We start from the raw sequence: 17651 nt of genomic DNA, 5'->3' as shown, positions 1-17651 counted from the left end.
CAGCACTTCGAGGAGACTCCTGCGAGACCGTCAACAGGCAGAGCGCGGCCCAGGCCGCCCATGCCGAGTTTCAGAGCCCGACCTCGCCTCGAGGTGCGCTCGTTTCCACACTTAAGGTCACGGCCAGAAAGCGCTCCTGTCCGTAGGCTGGCCGAGGACGAAGCCTCCTGTCTACGCGCCTCGCCCCCTCTTCCGGCAACGAGCCGCTGTCCTCCGCCGCCACCTCCAGCGGCGCTCCAGGCAGCGCGGGCCCCGCGCCAGGTCCGCTCGCGCAGCCGACCTAAGGAGCCCCAAGGCGGAGAGGGAGGCCAGAGACGCGGCGCAGCCTGAGCCCGGCGAGCACGGCCAGCCGGGCCCAACCCTAGCCTCGACCGGCGCGCGAGCACTTCCGGGGGCAAGGCGGCAGCGCGTCACTTCCGGAGGCGGGTCGGCCGCTCCACGCGCCGACGCACTCTAGGCAAAGCGGCGTCCTTCGATCAGCGTCCGGATAGGCCCGCGCGGGAGGGCGCGCGGCGCCGAACTCGCTTCCCGTCAGCCCCTGCGCGCCCGTCCGGCGGTTGCGCGCACGCTCGCGCTCCCGGAGCCCGCGCCTGCGCCTCGTCGCCATTCGGGCCGCCGCGCTGCAGGGCCTTGGAGCTGGCGGGCCCGCCAGCCCGGACGCCGCCCGCGGCCAGCCGGTGAGGAGCGGGGGTCGTCGTCGGCCCGGAGGCTCGCGCCCTGGGGCCCGAGGCAGCCCAGCGTCCGCCACGGGGACTCACCCCAGGCGCCGGGCGGGCGGGGGCTCCGGGGCGCCGGCGGCCCGCGTCATCTCGGCGGGGGCGGGAAACCCCGGGAGGCCGGCTCAGGCTCGGCGAGGGGCGTTCCTCCGCCTCGGTCCCGGATGGCGCGCTCCCCGCCCTCTGCGGGGCTTTTGTCCGTGGAGTCTAGGCGTCTGGGGCGGCGCGCAGGGGGAGGTGACCGTGTCTCCGGTGGGTTCGTGTCCAGATTCGGGGGCGGCGCGCAGGGGGAGGTGGCCGTGTCTCCGGTGGGTTCGTGTCCAGAGTCGGGGGCGGCACGCAAGGGGAGGTCGCCGTGTCTCCGGTGGCTTCGTGCCCAGAGTCGGGGGCGGCGCGCACGGGAGAGGTGGCCGTGTCTCCGGTGGGTTCATGCCCAGAGTCGGGGGCGGCGCGCACGAGGGAGGTGGTCGTGTCTCCGGTGGGGTCGGGGGCGGCGTCCGGGGCGGGGAGGTGGTCGTGTTTCCTGTGTGTTCGTGTCCAGAGTCGGGGGCGGCGCGCAGGGAGGAGGTGGCCGTGTCCCCGGTGGGGTCGTGTCCAGGATGTGTCAGGAACTCCCGCCCCCAACGACAGAAAGCGGCCCTGCTCACAGGCGGCAGAGGACTTGAGCAGGTGTTTCCCCAGGAGGCATAGGAATGGCCCGGAGCACATCGGTTAGATGCCACTTGACACCTGCCAGGACGTGCAGTGCTGGCGCTGACATAAAATAGTGCAGCCAGCAGCTGCGGGAACGGTTTAATGGTTCTTGAAAAGAGTCAAACATAGTTACTGTCTGGTCTCGCAGTTCCGCTCCTAGGTGTAACCTCCAAGAACTGCGAGCCGGGCTCAGATAGGTACTCGTCCACCAGTGTTCCCGAAAGCCTTGTTAGGGTAGCCAGGAGGAGGAGCCTACCCAAATGCAGATGAAAGCAAGCGGGTGTGCACAGTGCGATGTTATTCGTCCTTAACGAGGAGTAAATGCTGATAGTGCTGCCCGGACGGCGGGGACAAATACTGTCTGCCTGGGCTCACAGAGCCGGAAACCGGCAGAGACGGCTGGGGCCGGTGGGAGGGGGACAGGGAGTCACGTTTGCTGGGTACAGACTTTGTGTTTGTGGTGATGAAAAGTTCTGAAAGCGAATAATGGTGATGTTTTTGGTTGTGCATTGTGAATGTACTTCATGCACAAAATCGTGCTTTTAAAAATGGTTACAATGGCAAGTTTTGTGATTGTATTTTACCACCGTTTTTTAAATACACAGGGAAAGGCAAAACTTGTGGTAGTAAGAAGATCAATGGTTGTGAGGAGCACAGGGGATTGTTATGGCAGTGAAATCATTCTCTTCCATTCTGTAATGGTGGATACATGACAGCACCTTTGTGAAACCCATAGAACTGTACAACAGGAAGAGTGACCCCTAGTGTAAACTGCGGACTTCAGTTGATAATAGTATATCAGTGCTTGTTCATCCGTTGTAACATGTGTACCACCCTGATACAGGATGTTAGTAATAGGAGAAATTATGTGCAGAGGAGGAAAGCAGGTATATAAGAACAGAACTTTCTGCTCAGTTTTTCTTTGTACCTAAAGCTGCTCTAAAAAATGTTTACTAACTTTTGAAAAATAGGCTAGGGAAGGAAGAGCAGTGCTACTGTGTATACTGATAAACCCACTGAGCCTTAAGCACGTTCTGCATATTGAGTTTTAATTTTACAGGCTGAACATGGACATGTTTTGAAGATGACCAATGGTCTGAGACTTTAAGGAAGGAATTGGATGGGAAATGGGGAAATAGGAGCGATGCCATGTGCATAGAACTTCAGTGAAAAATACGGGGTGATGGACTGGCAAAACGCTAATGATGAGAACTTAAGTTTTTCAGAGACAGCATGTAGTCTGTAGAGGTGAAAAGTAGGATGAGAGAAAGTTTTATTAATCTGGATAGTTTAGAGTTACTTTCTTGGTTAGGCTTAGGAACTCTGAAATTTAGGGAGAAAATTGCTAGAATCTTAAAGCTGGAAGGAATCTCAGCATGTAGCCTCTACGCAGCAGCTGAATTCTGGACTCAATTCTGCAACATCCCTGTGGGAAACACTGCATTGTGTTACAACAGAGATCCAGAATCAGGAAACCAGGTTCTTCTGTTGCTTTCTCTGAGCTAATAGGTGTGGTCTCTGACAGGTTACTTCTCTCCCTCAGCATCAGTTTTCTCAATTGTAGAATGAGCAGGTGGGACTCAAGTCCTCTGGGGAGCCTTCCAGTCCTGCAGTGATCATGGGCTTCCAACTATGGAGGGCTCCTGCCTGACAAAGCAGCTCGTTCTAGTCCATGATTGAGTAGTTCGTAAAACTTATGTTGAGCTAAAGTGTTTTCCTGCTAGCTTCCACTTGTTGCTTCTAGGACAGCTTACATGTTATCCATAATTCTTCCTCTTTTGAAGTTAAGTGTCTGTACTCACAAATGACATGTTTTTAAAGACTGCCTTCTGTTCTGGTTGCTTTCTTTTGCATGTTCCCTAGTGCTAGGGACTTACAGTGTCCTTCCTGCCCACAGCTGGAGACAGTGATCCACTGGGATGCTCCTCTAGTGCAGAATGTGGAATGCAGTTCTCTGTAGTCCTGTATTCTGCACTGATATTTGGATTCTCAATCTTTGATAAATTTCATCTTGTTGATTTTGGCCCATTGTAGTGGTTTTTCAAGATCTTACTAAATTCCACTTATTAGTTTGGTCAAGATATACTAGAAAGAACCTGGATACATAGCAGAACTTTATTCTGGTTCTTCATGAGATGCTAATTATTTGCCTGATCTTAAGCAAGTTGCTTACTGTCTAGGTTTGAGTTTCCTCAACTATAAATTGAAGTTTTAAAGTCGATGGTTCCTGAGGTCTTCTGCTACCCTAAATCCAATGACCCTGAGACTAGATGGTAGCTCAGGTCTTTTCTATTTTTAAAATCCTTTGAATCTATGATCAGGTCCCCAGTCTTCATGGGAGAATATACTTTCGTGTGCCAGGGATATGCAAGGGTTACAGAGGTGAATGGGCAGTCCGTGCCTTCCGAGAGCCACGGCCTGGTGTGGACTCAGGCTATAGTGCCAGAGGATGACCACTGCACTGGAGGTGTGCATACAGCAGGGGGCCCAAGGAAGATTTGGAGTGGGAGGGGAATTGGCAAGTATTTAAGAAGTAATCCTGCCTGAAGGATGGCTGGGTGGGGAGTGTAAAGGAGAGGAAATACCTTGCAAAGGCCCAGAGGCTTGAATGGTCGGGAGTTACAGGTGGGTCAGTAATTGGAGAGTGCATTCTGGTTGGGGGCCAGACTGTGAAGAGCTTTATGTGCCATGTTCAAGTTTTGTGCTGTAGGTATTGGGGATGCCTTGAGGAATTGTGAGCAGGCAAGTCACATTTGGGTTTTACGTTTGGAAGATGACTGCAGCAGTCTGATGAGTGGATTGGAAGGAGTGAGGCTAGTGGCAGGGAGACAGGGTGTCAGAATTAAAGCAGTTGACGGGGTAGGCGAATGTGCTAGAACTTCTCAGAGGTGTGTTGGGAGCCACTGTCCAGCTTGTTGATGGCCATTTGATCCTGTTCTGTTCAAGTCAACAGCTCACCTGCACCTGACACCTTCTGTTAAGTTCCTGTGTGAAGAGGGCTGAGCAGTCCCCGAAGCACCACCATCCCTCCTTTTCCCAGGCCTCTTCCATCTCTGCCCCTGGGTCCTGTTGATTGTGTTGTCTCTTCCTCCACTGCCTGTTAATCTGCTGCTTTGCTGTGTAGTGTGGATCATTGACAAAACAGCAGCTGCTCCTGTGATCACGGTCACAGTCTTCTGAGTGCTTGTCACGTCAGCTGAAGCTAAATGGTGGGTTGCAGAAGGGTTTGGTTATGTGGTAGGCGTAAATTCCATCGTTGGGGGCTGGCCCCGTGGCCGAGTGGTTAAGTTCGCGCGCTCCGCTGCAGGCGGCCCAGTGTTTCGTTAGTTCGAATCCTGGGCGCGGACATGGCACTGCTCGTCAGACCACGCTGAGGAAGCGTCCCACATGCCACAACTAGAGGAACCCACAACGAAGAATACACAACTATGTACCGGGGGGCTTTGGGGAGAAAAAGGAAAAAATAAAATCTTTAAAAAAAAAAAAAGAAAAAAAAAATTCCATCGTGGGTTATTGAAAGTGGACTTAGAAGGGACGGTGTTGTGGATAGTGTCTGCTGTCATCTTTGGTGGTGTTTATTGGGTTGGACCCCTCTGTCTGCTGGAGGGGACAGGATAGCGAGAGGAATGGGCAGAATTCTGTTCGGTGACAAATTATCACAAGGATATAATTTTGATTGCCCTTTCTTTATTTTTTTCAGGTTCAACTTCTCGTCTTTGTCCTTCTTCATGTACTATAGGCTATTTTTTTGGTTTCGTCAAAAAGCCATGTAGACTTGCCTGACCTTTGAAGACTGCTTTTAAGACTTCTCATAAGACAGTTGGTGAGTCTGCTAGGGAAAAGCATGTTGGTTTTTATTTCTTGCCCACTCTAAAGTATTTGTCCTGGATAAAGTGTTATTCTACCAGCATTACTTTGCATATATTTTTGTTTACTTGTAACAGTTCTTGGCGTTTTTTTTCCCCCCGGAGGAAGATTCATCCTAAGCTAACATCCATGCCAGCCTTCCTCTATTTTTTAGTATGTGAGCCACCAGCACAGCATGGCTTCTAACAGAGTGATGTAGGTCTGCGCCCAGGAACCACACCCAGGCTGCTGAAGCAGAGCACGCCGAACTTAACCACTAGGCCACTGGGGCTGGCCCAACATTTCTTTTTAATGTTTAGGAAAATATTTTATGATAACACTTTTGGAAAGCGCTTGGGGTTCTTGAGGAAAATCCCTATAAAAGCATACACACCCATATATAATGATGTGTGAACACGTGCTAGATATGCATATATCAATATATACAGTCAGGTGCCACATAATGACGTTGAGGTCAACAAGGGACCGCATGTGCAGCGGTGGTCCCGTAAGATTAGTGCCATATGTAGCCTCGCTGTGTACTGGGCTGTACCGTCTAGGTTTGTATAAGTACACTCCATGGTGTTCACACAACGATGAAGTCACCTAACAACACGTTTCTCAGAACATATCCCCATTGTTAAGTGACGCATGAATGTACGATGGGCTTTGAGAATTGAACTTTGTAATGTTCTTTTTAATTTTTTTAAGAGGTTATTAGAGTATGTTAATGAGGCTTGGTAGTAGGCAGGTGTGGGTAGTAAAAACTTTGAGATTGGCCAGAAGAGTGGGTGGTAGGAAGAGGAAAGAGAGAGGGGCAGTTGGGAGAGATAGGAGATGATACCAAAGTCTGAGGAGCCATTGGGGTTTTTTACAGACTGAAGGGGAATGGGAGTGGATGATGTATTTACTGAGTGGCCCTAGATGAAGAGAGAGCTGATGAATGTACGGATTTAGCAGGCAGCAATTAAGGACAAAAGGAGTCCATCCAGTCGCAGAAGCTGAGGTGGCTGGAGGCTGCTCAAGGCAAGAGCAGTAGGAATCAGGCCAAGTGGTAGTCATTAGAAACAGGAACTAATTTACAGGAGCAGCTGTAAAATGTAGGGTTAATATAAAGTTTCCAAAGAGTCAGAAAAGGGAGAGAGACAGTCAAAGGGAAGTAGAGATAAGGAGAAAAGTGCAAGGGCTTTGCGTCTGGAAAGGGGACACAGACTTGGATTGCATTCGGCAGAGAGGGCAGGTTAGAGAGGACCCGCTCTCCACTGTTGTCCTGTGTCCGAGACGCCGTTTATGAGGTGTGGTCTTGTTTTATTCTGGTTTTCATTTGGTAAGTTTGCCAGAAGCATGTTTAATAAAACCTTCCTGGCTGTAGAACAGTGTGCTCCGTCGTTTCTGTGGGAATGAAAGAAAAATGCTTCACCCGTACAGTTCAAAGTCTGATCCCTGCATTTTGCATTTAGTCGGCTTGTGGGTGACCTCCGTTTGATGAGGTAGCATGTTGGGAAGGAGGAGGATGGTTTTGTTAGTGGGACTGTACATTATGAGAGAGGAGAGATGGAGCTAAGTAAGTGCTGCACTGAAATGAGGAGACAAAAGTCCTTTCTCCGTACTGTGGCCTTACTCCTTGAGAGGATGGAGCCGTTTCTGTGGTTAACAGTGTGGTTACCTAAGATTGAGAAACTCAGACAGAAAGCCTGGAAGTGATGCCTCTCTCCTATCCCAAGCAGGACTTGGGTGCCTTTTGGATGAGCCACTGCATGTTGGTCAGCCGTAACTTCACCAAGGTGATTTGGCAATTACCAGGACCTGAAGGAGTACATTTTTTAAAGACTACCTAATAGTTTCAACTATAATAATAACAGCTAACACTGACTGCTTGCTACTTATCAGATACTGTTCTGAACATACTAAAAAATATTACAGCCATTTTACAGTTAGGAACCTGAAGCATAGAAAGGTTTAGTAACTTCACAAAAGCCACACAGTGGAACTAGGACTCAAACCCAGCAATCCTGAGCTCTTCACCTCTGTGTCATAACATAGATAACAGATGGCGTGATACCATGATATGATGGGAAACACCTCACCTCTTTAATATGGGGTCCCTTGACTGCTCACTGTTGCCGCTCAGGGACAGATGGGGCTGTTCCGCCTTCCATTTTGTGTGAGCATCTAGACGCTGAACAGTGGGCTCTGAGGTGCATAGTTTACCTGTTCTTTCTACATATTTTTTTCATTATGTTCATAAGTTAAAGATTCTTTTTAGATTTTTCTTCAGTACTAAGTAATTGTATCTTTCTTTTTTTGTAGTCCTTCTAGCCCTAAAAACAATTTTCTAAAAGACAGGATAACTCCAGGGTGATGGAGAAAGAGCTGATCACTTTCTGAAAAGCACTGGTTTGTTTCCTCAACTGTCTATCACCTTTTCACTCCCGTACTGAGAAGGGCGCACCAGGTCAAGCTGGTGGAGACTCGAGTCGCATCCAGAACAGAATCCTGGACGTGAAATCCAGTAAATGCTCAGTGGAACGTCACACATCAGTGAGGAACAGGGTTGTGTGGTCAGTGTTGTTGAGACAACTGAACTGTCCATTTGGTGTGAAAAAATAGTTTGGATCCCTACCTCACTTCTTACACCAGAGGGATTAAAGCTACAGATGTTTAAAAAAAGAATGAAATTGTTAAAAATAAGACAAAATATTAAGTGATTAAAAAAATAGTGGAGAAGCATAACTAAAACAGTCATAAGGAAAACACTTTTAAGTTTTTAATTTTTATGTAAACCAATTAGCATGGTAAAAAAACACCATAAAGTCAAAAGACAAATGATAAACTGGGAAAATATCTTCAGTAAAAGGGCTGAGTTCTTTTATATACAAAGACTGTTTACAAAGAATTGTGAAAAGTGGACAAAGCACATTCTAGAAAAAGAAATGCACGTGGCTAGTAAACAAGGAAAAATGTTCAGTCTTTCTTACTAAAGAAGAGCACGTTAAAACAATGTGCGAAATCACTTTTCACCTAAGCAGCAGCAAGGGTTGGAAGTTTAATGCTGCTCTGTGTTATGAGGAAGCTGGGAGTTGTCCCTCACATATACACTGCTGTGTGGTGTGTATGGTGCTGCAGCTTTCTGAAAGCTTGATAAAATGTATCAGTTTTAATTGCAGATAAGCTTTGAACCAGGTAATCCACTTCTGGGAGTTTTAAGAAATACTCTCATATTCAAAAGATAGGTACAAGGGAATTCAGAGCTTACTCCTGTGTAAAATGTGCTAGAAAATGCCCTCTAACTTAGCAGAACTCCTGAAACCTACACCTGCCCTTTCCATGGAAACTTGGCCCAGCTTTGTTTCCAGAATCATCAAAACCTACTCCTCTTACCTCCCAGGGGCCTCAGAAGCCTGGCCCTGTTTCTCCTGAGCCACAGACACCTTCTCTTCCTTATGTGAAAGCAGCTGCAGAACAGTATGCTTAACATCCCATTTATGTAGTATGCGTATGTGCATTTATGTATATGTAGCATGTTTCTTCAGTGACATGTAAGTACAGTGGCTACCCTGGGGAGCGATGCTGTGTGAGCATCTTGTACTGTGTGAATGAATGTTTCTAACTCTGAGCTTCTCTTACCACCTAAGAAGACTCTCTTAAAATTTTAAAAAGTCATATTTTCTGGCAAGCAAGTTTCTGCCTCACGGGTGTTCTCTGTCTGAATTGCCCTTTGCTTGGCAACCTCTTCACTTATTCAAGATTTCTGCTTGAGCGTCTTCCCTTGACAGCCTTCTCTACTTTGTCCTCCACACCCTTACCTCCTCACTAATGTAGGCACCAAATTACAAGATACTCTTTGACACCAGGTGCCCAGAAAAGCACAAGACACAAAATAATTCAACTATTAAGTGAGTGAATAAAATACTTTATATTAAGGTAAATAAGACGTTCCAAGATATGTTGATATTTTTTAAAAAGCCATCTTTTCTTGGTTAGATTTAGTTGAGCAAGTGCTTTCTGAATGAGTCTAAAATTTCTTGCTCACCCTTAAATAGCCCAGCTTTAATCCTGATATTTACTCAGCTGTGTGTGCTGACAGCTTGTTGATTCAGGATGTAGAGTCAGGGTGTAGGACACACACAGGAGATAATTTGGGGTCGGCTTGGGTCACCTGGAGAAGTCACTTCTCTGAACCTCAGGTTTCTTCATCTGTAAATGAAAATAATACTTGTCATATTGTTGGGAGGGTTAAACAAGGCAATGTATGTAAAACTAGCAGAGTTCCTGGGGCTCAATTACACATTAGTTCCATTTCTCCTTTCTCTTCAGATTATTTATAGAGATGTTATCTAATGTATGTGCCATTCTAGACATCAAATTATGCAGTTATAGAATGGTCTAGAACAAAATTGTATTCAAAATTAAGTTCCCTGAAATTAATTTATTTCTACTTTATATTGCAGCACTGTTGAAATTTTTAAAGAATATAATCGTGTGTGTTGTAACAGAAGGAAAATGGAAGTATTCCAGGAGCTTCACAAGCCATCAGCACGTTTGGAGTGTGACCACTGCAATTTCAGGGGGACAGATTATGAAAATGTGCAGATCCACATGGGCACCATCCATCCAGAATTTTGTGATGAAATGGATGCTGGTGGGTTAGGAAAAATGATATTTTACCAGAAAAGTGCAAAGCTATTTCACTGCCATAAATGCTTCTTCACCAGCAAGATGTACTCTAATGTATATTACCACATCACATCCAAACATGCAGCCCCAGAGAAATGGAATGAGAAACCAAAAAATCAGTTAAACAAAGAGACAGATCCTGTGAAAAGCCCTCTTTCTGAACACCAGAAAATGGCCTCTAACTCAGCAGAACCGAAACCTACACCTGCCCTTTCCATGGAAACACAGAAACTTGGCCCAACTTTGTCTCCAGAATCACCAAAACCTCCTGTTGCTTCCCTGGAGCCTCAGAAGCCTGGCCCTGTTGTCTCTCCAGAACCACAGACACCGCTTCCTTCTCCTGAACCTTCTCCAAAATCTGCCCCTATTTCTTCTCCAGAACCTCCAAAACCAGTCCCTGTTGTTTCTGAATCTCAGAAACCCGTCCCTGTCCCTTCTCCAGAACCACAGAAACTTTCTCCTGTATCTCCTGAGCCAGTAAAGGCTTCTCTTATTAATCCCAAACCCCAGAAACACTCCCATTTCCCAGAAACATTGGGGCCGCCTTCAGCCTCATCTCCAGAGTCACCAGTTCTAGCTGCCTCCCCTGAACCTTGGGGGCCATCCCCAACTGCATCTCCAGAGTCTCGGAAGCCGGCCCGGACTCTCTCCCCTGAGCCAAGGAAGCCATCCCCATCGGAGTCTCCTGAACCTTGGAAGCCATTTCCTGCCGTCTCCCCAGAGCCTAGGAGACCAGCTCCATCTGTGTCACCAGGTTCTTGGAAGCCAGGGCCGCCTGGGTCTCCCAGGTCTTGGAAATCCAGTCCTTCGGTGTCATCAGGACCTTGGAAGCCAGCTAAACCTGCTCCATCTGTGTCTCCTGGACCTTGGAAACCAATTCCTTCTATATCACCTGGGCCTTGGAAGCCATCTCCCTCTGTGTCCCCTGCATCCTGGAAGTCTTCATCAGTCTCTCCTGGTTCCTGGAAAACTCCCCCAACGTCTCCTGAGTCGTGGAAGTCGGGCCCACCAGAACTCCGAAAGACAACGCCCACCTTGTCACCTGAACATTGGAAGACAGGTCCCCCCGTGTCTCCTGAGCTCCGTAAAGCAGGACCACCCTTGTCTCCTGAGCTTCGCAAACCAGGCCCACCACTGTCCCCAGAGGTCCGTAGTCCAGCTGGATCTCCAGAGCTCAGGAAACCCTCAGGGTCTCCGGAGCTTTGGAAATTTTCTCCTGATCAGCGGAAGACTTCTCCTGCTTCACTTGATTTTCCTGAGTCCCAGAAAAGTTCCCGTGGTGGTTCCCCTGATCTCTGGAAGTCTTCCTTTTTTATTGAACCTCAGAAACACGTCTTCCCTGAGACCCGGAAACCTGGTCCTTTGGGGCCATCTGAGTCCCCTAAAGCAGCCTCTGATATCTGGAAGCCTGTTCTCTCCGTGGATGCTGAGCCTAGAAAACCTGCCCTGTTTTCGGAGCCTACCAGAACGGCCCCTCCTGCTTCTCCTGAACCACGAAAACGCGCTCTTTTTCCAGAGCCCCGGAAACATGCCCTTTTCTCTGATCTTCCCAAATCAGCTGTGTTCTCAGAGTCTCAGAAGGCAGCCGAGCTTGGTGGTGAACTGCAGGCAGATGCCGTAGATGATCACAAGTGTGATATTCTGGTTCAGGAAGAACTACTCGCTACACCTAGGAAACTCTTAGAAGACACTTTATTTCCTTCCTCAAAGAAGCTCAAGAAAGACAACCAAGAGAACTCGGATGCTGAGCTTAGCAGCAGTGAGTATATAAAAACAGATTTAGATACGATTGATAATAAGGGCCAGGAATCAAGCAGTGATCAAGAGCAGGTTGATGTGGAATCTATTGATTTTAGTAAAGAGAACAAAATGGACATGACTAGTCCAGAGCAGTCCAAGAATGTACTACAATTTACTGAAGAAAAAGAGGCTTTTATCTCGGAAGAAGAGATTGCAAAATATATGAAGCGTGGAAAAGGAAAGTATTACTGCAAAATTTGTTGCTGTCGTGCTATGAAAAAAGGTGCCGTTTTGCATCATTTGGTTAATAAGCATAATGTCCATAGCCCTTACAAATGCACAATTTGTGGAAAGGCTTTTCTTTTGGAATCTCTCCTTAAAAATCATGTAGCAGCCCATGGGCAAAGTTTACTTAAATGTCCGCGTTGCAATTTTGAATCAAATTTCCCAAGAGGCTTTAAGAAACATTTAACTCATTGTCAAAGCCGGCATAATGAAGAGGCAAATAAAAAGCTCATGGAAGCTCTTGAACCACCATTGGAGGAGCAGCAAATTTGATATATCCATGGTGTGGACATATGCTCTACAAAGTTGTGTGTTCAAAGTGTAGTTAAATAGCCTAGTTGGATCAGTAAATGTTGATGTGTGTGGTGTGCTGTGTTTAATTGTCTCGTAGTGTTGCAAAGAATAAGCATTTGGTTGTTTTTCTCATGGTCTCTGTTTATGTGGCTATCTTGTAAGTCAATAAATTCATACTGTATATTTCAGATGGATAAAATTTAAGTATGTTTGAATAATATGAAGAGGTCGACATTCCATTTAACAATCAAGAGCAAGTTGTACTTAATTTAAAACATCTAACAAAAGTGTATCTTGTGAAACTAATTTCAAAGAATGGAAATTATTAGTTGGAATGTTCAAGAATTAGGCATTAAAAATATGAGAAATTTTGTTCTCTTATGTATTTTCAAATCATAAAAGTTACTTTGAAGTTTCTATTTGATCATATAAAATTATTTATAAATCTTGAACAGTTTCTACATGTTTATTAGCTTTTATGTCATGGAAAAATTGGAGTCTCAGGGTTGCATATTTTCTGCTGAAAGGGGGAAAATTGAGTAAGTTTAAAGAATAGATTGCAGCCTTCTCCTCTAGGAAACTGAGAAAGGTGAGAGTGATTTTAGTTCTTTCCCTTGGAGTCTTCCATTCTGTACCTTACCCCGAGATCTGGCCCTTCATTTCCCTGTGAGCTCACGCCAATAGATGATCCTTAATTGCCAAATGTGTTGGAGTTGTACCTCCTCCTCCTGGGCCTTCCACCTGTTGGGGCTTCAGCTTCAGACCAGGGTAATGAGTAGGAACTGAAAGTCTTCCAGATTCACAATGGAAAATTTTATAAATACACATTTCTGTTTGAGAATACATTGATTTTATGTTTTTCACAGTTGTTGCTGTAAATACCTTGTGCCTGTTCATGGATTATTTTATTCTAAAATATTTTGTCAAATGTGTATCCACCAAATTAAAAGCAAATACTTTCATGTCAGCAGTGTCTTTGTGTGTGCTTGCTTTTTTGTAATTTTCACTGTATGATTTCCAAATTCCATTATTCTCTCCTATTACCACTTGTTTTCAGCATTCTAATTTTCGTATACGGAGCAGCATTTTCTAAACTGTTTTCTCAGTTTTGTGGTCAGATAAGTTAGGGAAACATTTTGTGGAAAAATCTCATCAGTGCACAGGAGTATATTAAAAGTTGTTTCATCCAGTGGTTGCCAGTCTGCATTTGAACAGTGTGAAGCATTTAGTGCCATAAAGACTCTGATGTGTAGCCAGGATTGAGATACTGGTTTTAATTAAGCTGTTCCCTGACATTTTTGAGCAAGGAGCACTTACCATCATGGTATCCAAATTAATATGCCAATTCAGAAGACAGTGGATAACACTGGAAAGGTCTTAGATGCTTCGGGTCTGTCACTCCTCTGGTGAGCACAGGGCAGGGAGCATTGTGAGTGATTGATGCCATCGTCATCGTCACTTCACATGGCACCTGAGAAGGAGCTTCCGTTCTGGAGTTTCCTTCTAGGTGTGATGCCAACAAGTGGGATAGGTAAGACATCTTGAATATACAGTCGTCTGATCTATACTGACTGAAAATTATGAGTGGGAAAACGGTCTGCAGCACCCAGAAACCCTTTTGAAGCCTGCAGTCTCTAAGCAGCCACTTTACATGCAAGAGATTCTTTTCCTTAGGACTTCACACTTTTTGGTGCAAAATTGTCACAAAATCCTTCCTAGACCTTTGCTCAGATGGAGCTAGCAAGATCCCACTGCTTGCCATCTGATGTGGGTTTTTCATCATATTGCCATAGGCGGCTAGGGTAAGTGATGGGGATGCAGGAGTAGTCTTAATGCCTTAACCCTATTTAGTTACACCACCATGTTCTTGGTTCACCTTACGTGTGGCTTCCCTCTTTTTTCTCCTTTTACCTCTAAGGTCAGGGTAAGCTGTGCCGTTACCTTAGAACCTAATGGCTTTTTTAAAACGATGAAAACTGCCTCCCGTACAATAGCATCCGTCTAATCAATATGACTGTACGTTTTCACTTTCTTTTCCTATGTAATTACAACTAGTTCTAATTAATCCAATGATTCTACATAATATGTAAGGCAATAAAAATTGTAGCATCTTGGGGCCAGCCCCGTGGCCAAGTGGTTAAGTTTGTCTCTGCTTCAGCAGCCCAGGGTTTCACTGGTTCGGATCTTGGGCATGGATGTGGCACCACTCATCCAGCCATGCTGAGGCGGCATCCTACATGACACAACTAGAAGGACACAGAACTATGTACTTGGAGGGCTCGGGGGAGAAAAACAAAAAATCTTTAAAAAAAAATTGTGGGTCCAGCGTGGTGGCACAGCGGTTAAGTGCACACATTCCACTTCCATGGCCCAGGGTTGGCTGGTTCAGATCCTGGGTGCGGACATGGCACCACTTGGCAAGCCATGCTGTGGTAGGCGTCCCACATATAAAGTAGAGGAAAATGGGCACAGATGTTAACTCAGGGCTAATCTTCCTCAAAAAAAAAAAAAATTGTACCATCTTTTACTCAACATTCATAGACTTGGTGCCATTATATTTTAGGTGACCAATTTTCATTAATTTGATTCTAAGTACATGAATTGTGTCCATAGCAGATGCTTCTTTTGTTTTTAATATTGGTATGGATTCTAGCTTTGTCTTGGATGAAGATAAAGAAGGATGCTTATCAGATCTGATCTGCAAGCATTACAGAATGATGAGTGGTGCCTTTTTAAGTTGAATTACACCCCTAGATCTGAAAAGCTCTGAAATTGCCCGACTTTCTCAGTCTAGCTGTTTCTTGATGTATAGTTTTGGTGACGTGGAATATCAGTTTCCTATTGCTGCCTTGACAAATTACATGAAATTTAGTGGCTTAAAACAACACAAATTTGTTTTCTTACAGTTCTGTAGTTCACTGGGCGAAAGTCGAGGTGTCAGCAGAGCTGCATTCTCTCCTGGAGGCTCTGGAAGACAATCCCTTCCGTTCCCTCTTCCAGCTCCAAGAGGCTGCCTGCACTCTTGGTTCATGGTTTCCTTCCTGCACTTTGAGCCAGCACATAGCACCTCTTTGACTCTGCTTCTGTTATCACACCTCTCTGACTCTCCTGCTTGCTTTTTCCACTTAAGGACCCTTGGGACTGCATTGGGCCACCCACATAATCTAGGATGATCTCCCTATTTTAAAGTCAACTGATTAGCAACCTTAAATCACCTTTGCCATACTACACCTGGGCTTGAAAATTGGGGGTTTGCTTTCTCGACTTGGACTATAGCAAGCCAGGTTGGTTTCTTCGGCAGTGTATCTGTTGCTATTCCCCCACTGATCTAGGCCCTCATCAGTAGACGGCTTGTCTGAGGCCACCAGTGCCAACCCCAATCCCCCCTTTACACACCCAAGTACAGTCTCCACAACACTGATTTTATGTTGCTTCCCCAAACTGTAATGCTCACTCTATTTTTCCTATTAAAGTCCTACCCTCACTAAGCCTGGCACAGTTCTCACCTTCCAAGGCTACTCTTGCAGACTGCATTTTATTTTATGAATTGGAAACAAAAAAGTCCTATAGGACAGAATCGGACCTCATTTAGTGTTAATTCAGTGCAGAAATGCTACTTTTTTCATTACAAATTCCCCAGACTGGACACTATACTCAATCCTAAAATTGAAAACATTGTTGGAATAAAATCTGATGTTTCAACACCTTTGATCCTAATCAGCTAGTTTTGCATCTAAGACCAGCCTATCTCTTTCAAATGCCTGCCTGAGGCCACAAGGAGGATTAGATGAAATCCATGGGAAGCCTACTAAATTTTTACTTGATTTATATAAATGGAAGAGTTCTAGGTCAGGTGAACAAAAATCGAACTTGAATCATAAAAACAGTCATGGCTCCTCAGTTCCCAGACGAGCCAGTTTACAGAGTTAGGGCTTCTTGAATGAAGAGTAGGTCAAGTCCCCTTGAGCAGGCACGCACCCCAGTACACTCCCCAGAATTTATACTATCAGTGTAACCTCTTCTCGCCTTCCTCAAAGGGACCTATGGCCGTTTCCAGGGTGACTGTGCTTTGGGGAAGAAAAAATAATCAGACCCTTCAGGAACACCTGGACACTGGCTCAGACCTGATGCTGATTCTGAGCATCACTGTGGCCCTCCAGCCAGAGTAGGGGCTTACGGAGGACACGTAGTCAATGGAGTTTCAGCTCAGGTCCATCTTACAGCAGGTCCACAAACCATCCTGTGGTTATTTTGCCAGTTCTGGAATGCATAATTGGATTAGACACACTCAGGAACTGGCAGTATCCCCACACTGGTTCCCTGATCTGTGGATTGAGGGCTATTATGGTGGGAAAGGCCAGTTGGAAGTCACTAGAATTACCTCTACCTAGGAAAATAGTAAATAAAAAAAATCACAGAGGATTCTGGGAAGATGGTGGGGTAGGAAGCACCAGGAATCTGTCTCGCTACCCAAACAATGATAGCACTGGTGGAATCTGTCTATTTTGGAACTCTGGAGTCTGTTGAAGGCTGGCAATTTCCAGAGGAAGGCTTGGACAGTAAATTGTGGTTAATTTTGGTCAATTTCAGGTCTTCACACAGTAGCAGCTACCCATCTCCTGCCCCCAGCCATGTGAGCATCTTGCACACAACTTGTGGGAGCTAGAGTGGGCAAACAGGACACTGTCTCCAAAATATTGGGGATATGTGCTGATTGCTGCTTCTGATAACAGAGGTACAGGAAAAGAGGTGGGCAGCTATTCTTGTTGTACCTCCCACCATTGTTGCAAGCCCCTCCCTTTCCAGGTAAAGTGACTTTAGGAGATTAAAAGAGCCAGCACCCTTCAACCCCCCTCTTAATTTTTGCTATTCCTTTTTGGGGAGCCAGACCTTAAAGACTAGAACCTTTGAAAACAACTGCATATACAAGGAAAATTTAAAAGTGAGTGGGCATGCCCAAGAGAGGGATCAGAAGACACTGTTTACACCTCAGGCTGATCCTTGGCACAGAGACAGCCTATAACAATAAAATAAAAAAACAAAAACAGCCAGCTCTGCAGAAGGGGGAGAATCTGATTTCCAGAGTTACCACATTATTAGATTCAAACGTCCAGGTGTTCAACACAAACTCACACATCATACGAAGAAACAGAAGAGCATGGCCTATTCAAGTGAAAAAAAATAAATCTACAGACTCTGTTCCTGAAAAAGACTTAATGGCAGATATACTAGGTGAAGACTAAAACAGTGGCTTTAAAGGTGCTCACAGAACTAAAGGAAGTTGTGGAGAAAGTAAAAAAATAGTTTGTGAACAAAATGGAAATATCAACAAAGAGAAAACCCAAAAAGAAATTGTGGAGCTGAAGAGTACAATAAATGAAATGAAAAATTCACTAGAGG

The 17651-nt window shown here is 45.8% G+C and overlaps 1 protein-coding gene and 1 long non-coding RNA gene across 3 annotated transcripts; one reads left to right on the top strand and one right to left on the bottom strand.

Moving 5' to 3' along the window:
• The first annotated feature begins 440 nt into the window (after window positions 1–440).
• CHAMP1 (chromosome alignment maintaining phosphoprotein 1) lies at window positions 441–13218 on the top strand. Of its 2 annotated transcripts, none has more exons than XM_070579449.1 (3): window positions 441–677; window positions 5110–5232; window positions 9707–13218. In XM_070579449.1, the coding sequence occupies exon 3, from the start codon at window positions 9759–9761 to the stop codon at window positions 12228–12230; it is 2472 nt and encodes an 823-aa protein (XP_070435550.1). In that variant the 5' UTR covers window positions 441–677; window positions 5110–5232; window positions 9707–9758; the 3' UTR covers window positions 12231–13218. The 2 variants fall into 2 exon arrangements, with proteins under 2 accessions (XP_070435550.1, XP_070435551.1); XM_070579450.1 differs by lacking the exon at window positions 441–677 and adding an exon at window positions 746–968.
• Window positions 9111–13751, bottom strand: LOC139076553 (uncharacterized). Its single transcript, XR_011528298.1, has 2 exons — window positions 13569–13751; window positions 9111–9452 (listed from the first exon to the last, which is right to left on the bottom strand). It is a non-coding gene; the product is annotated as an uncharacterized lncRNA (long non-coding RNA).
• Between the last annotated feature and the right edge of the window lie 3900 nt (window positions 13752–17651).

This window comes from Equus przewalskii, chromosome 16 (assembly GCF_037783145.1).
Source record: "Equus przewalskii isolate Varuska chromosome 16, EquPr2, whole genome shotgun sequence".
NCBI lineage: Eukaryota > Metazoa > Chordata > Mammalia > Perissodactyla > Equidae > Equus > Equus przewalskii.
The sequence above is the reverse complement of the archived record's forward strand: the minus strand, read 5'-3'. Positions and strand labels throughout refer to the sequence as shown.

Excerpts from the sequence above, each read along its gene's own strand:
- CHAMP1 (XM_070579449.1), top strand. The coding sequence starts at position 9,759 with ATGGAAGTATTCCAGGAGCTTCACAAGCCATCAGCACGTTTGGAGTGT.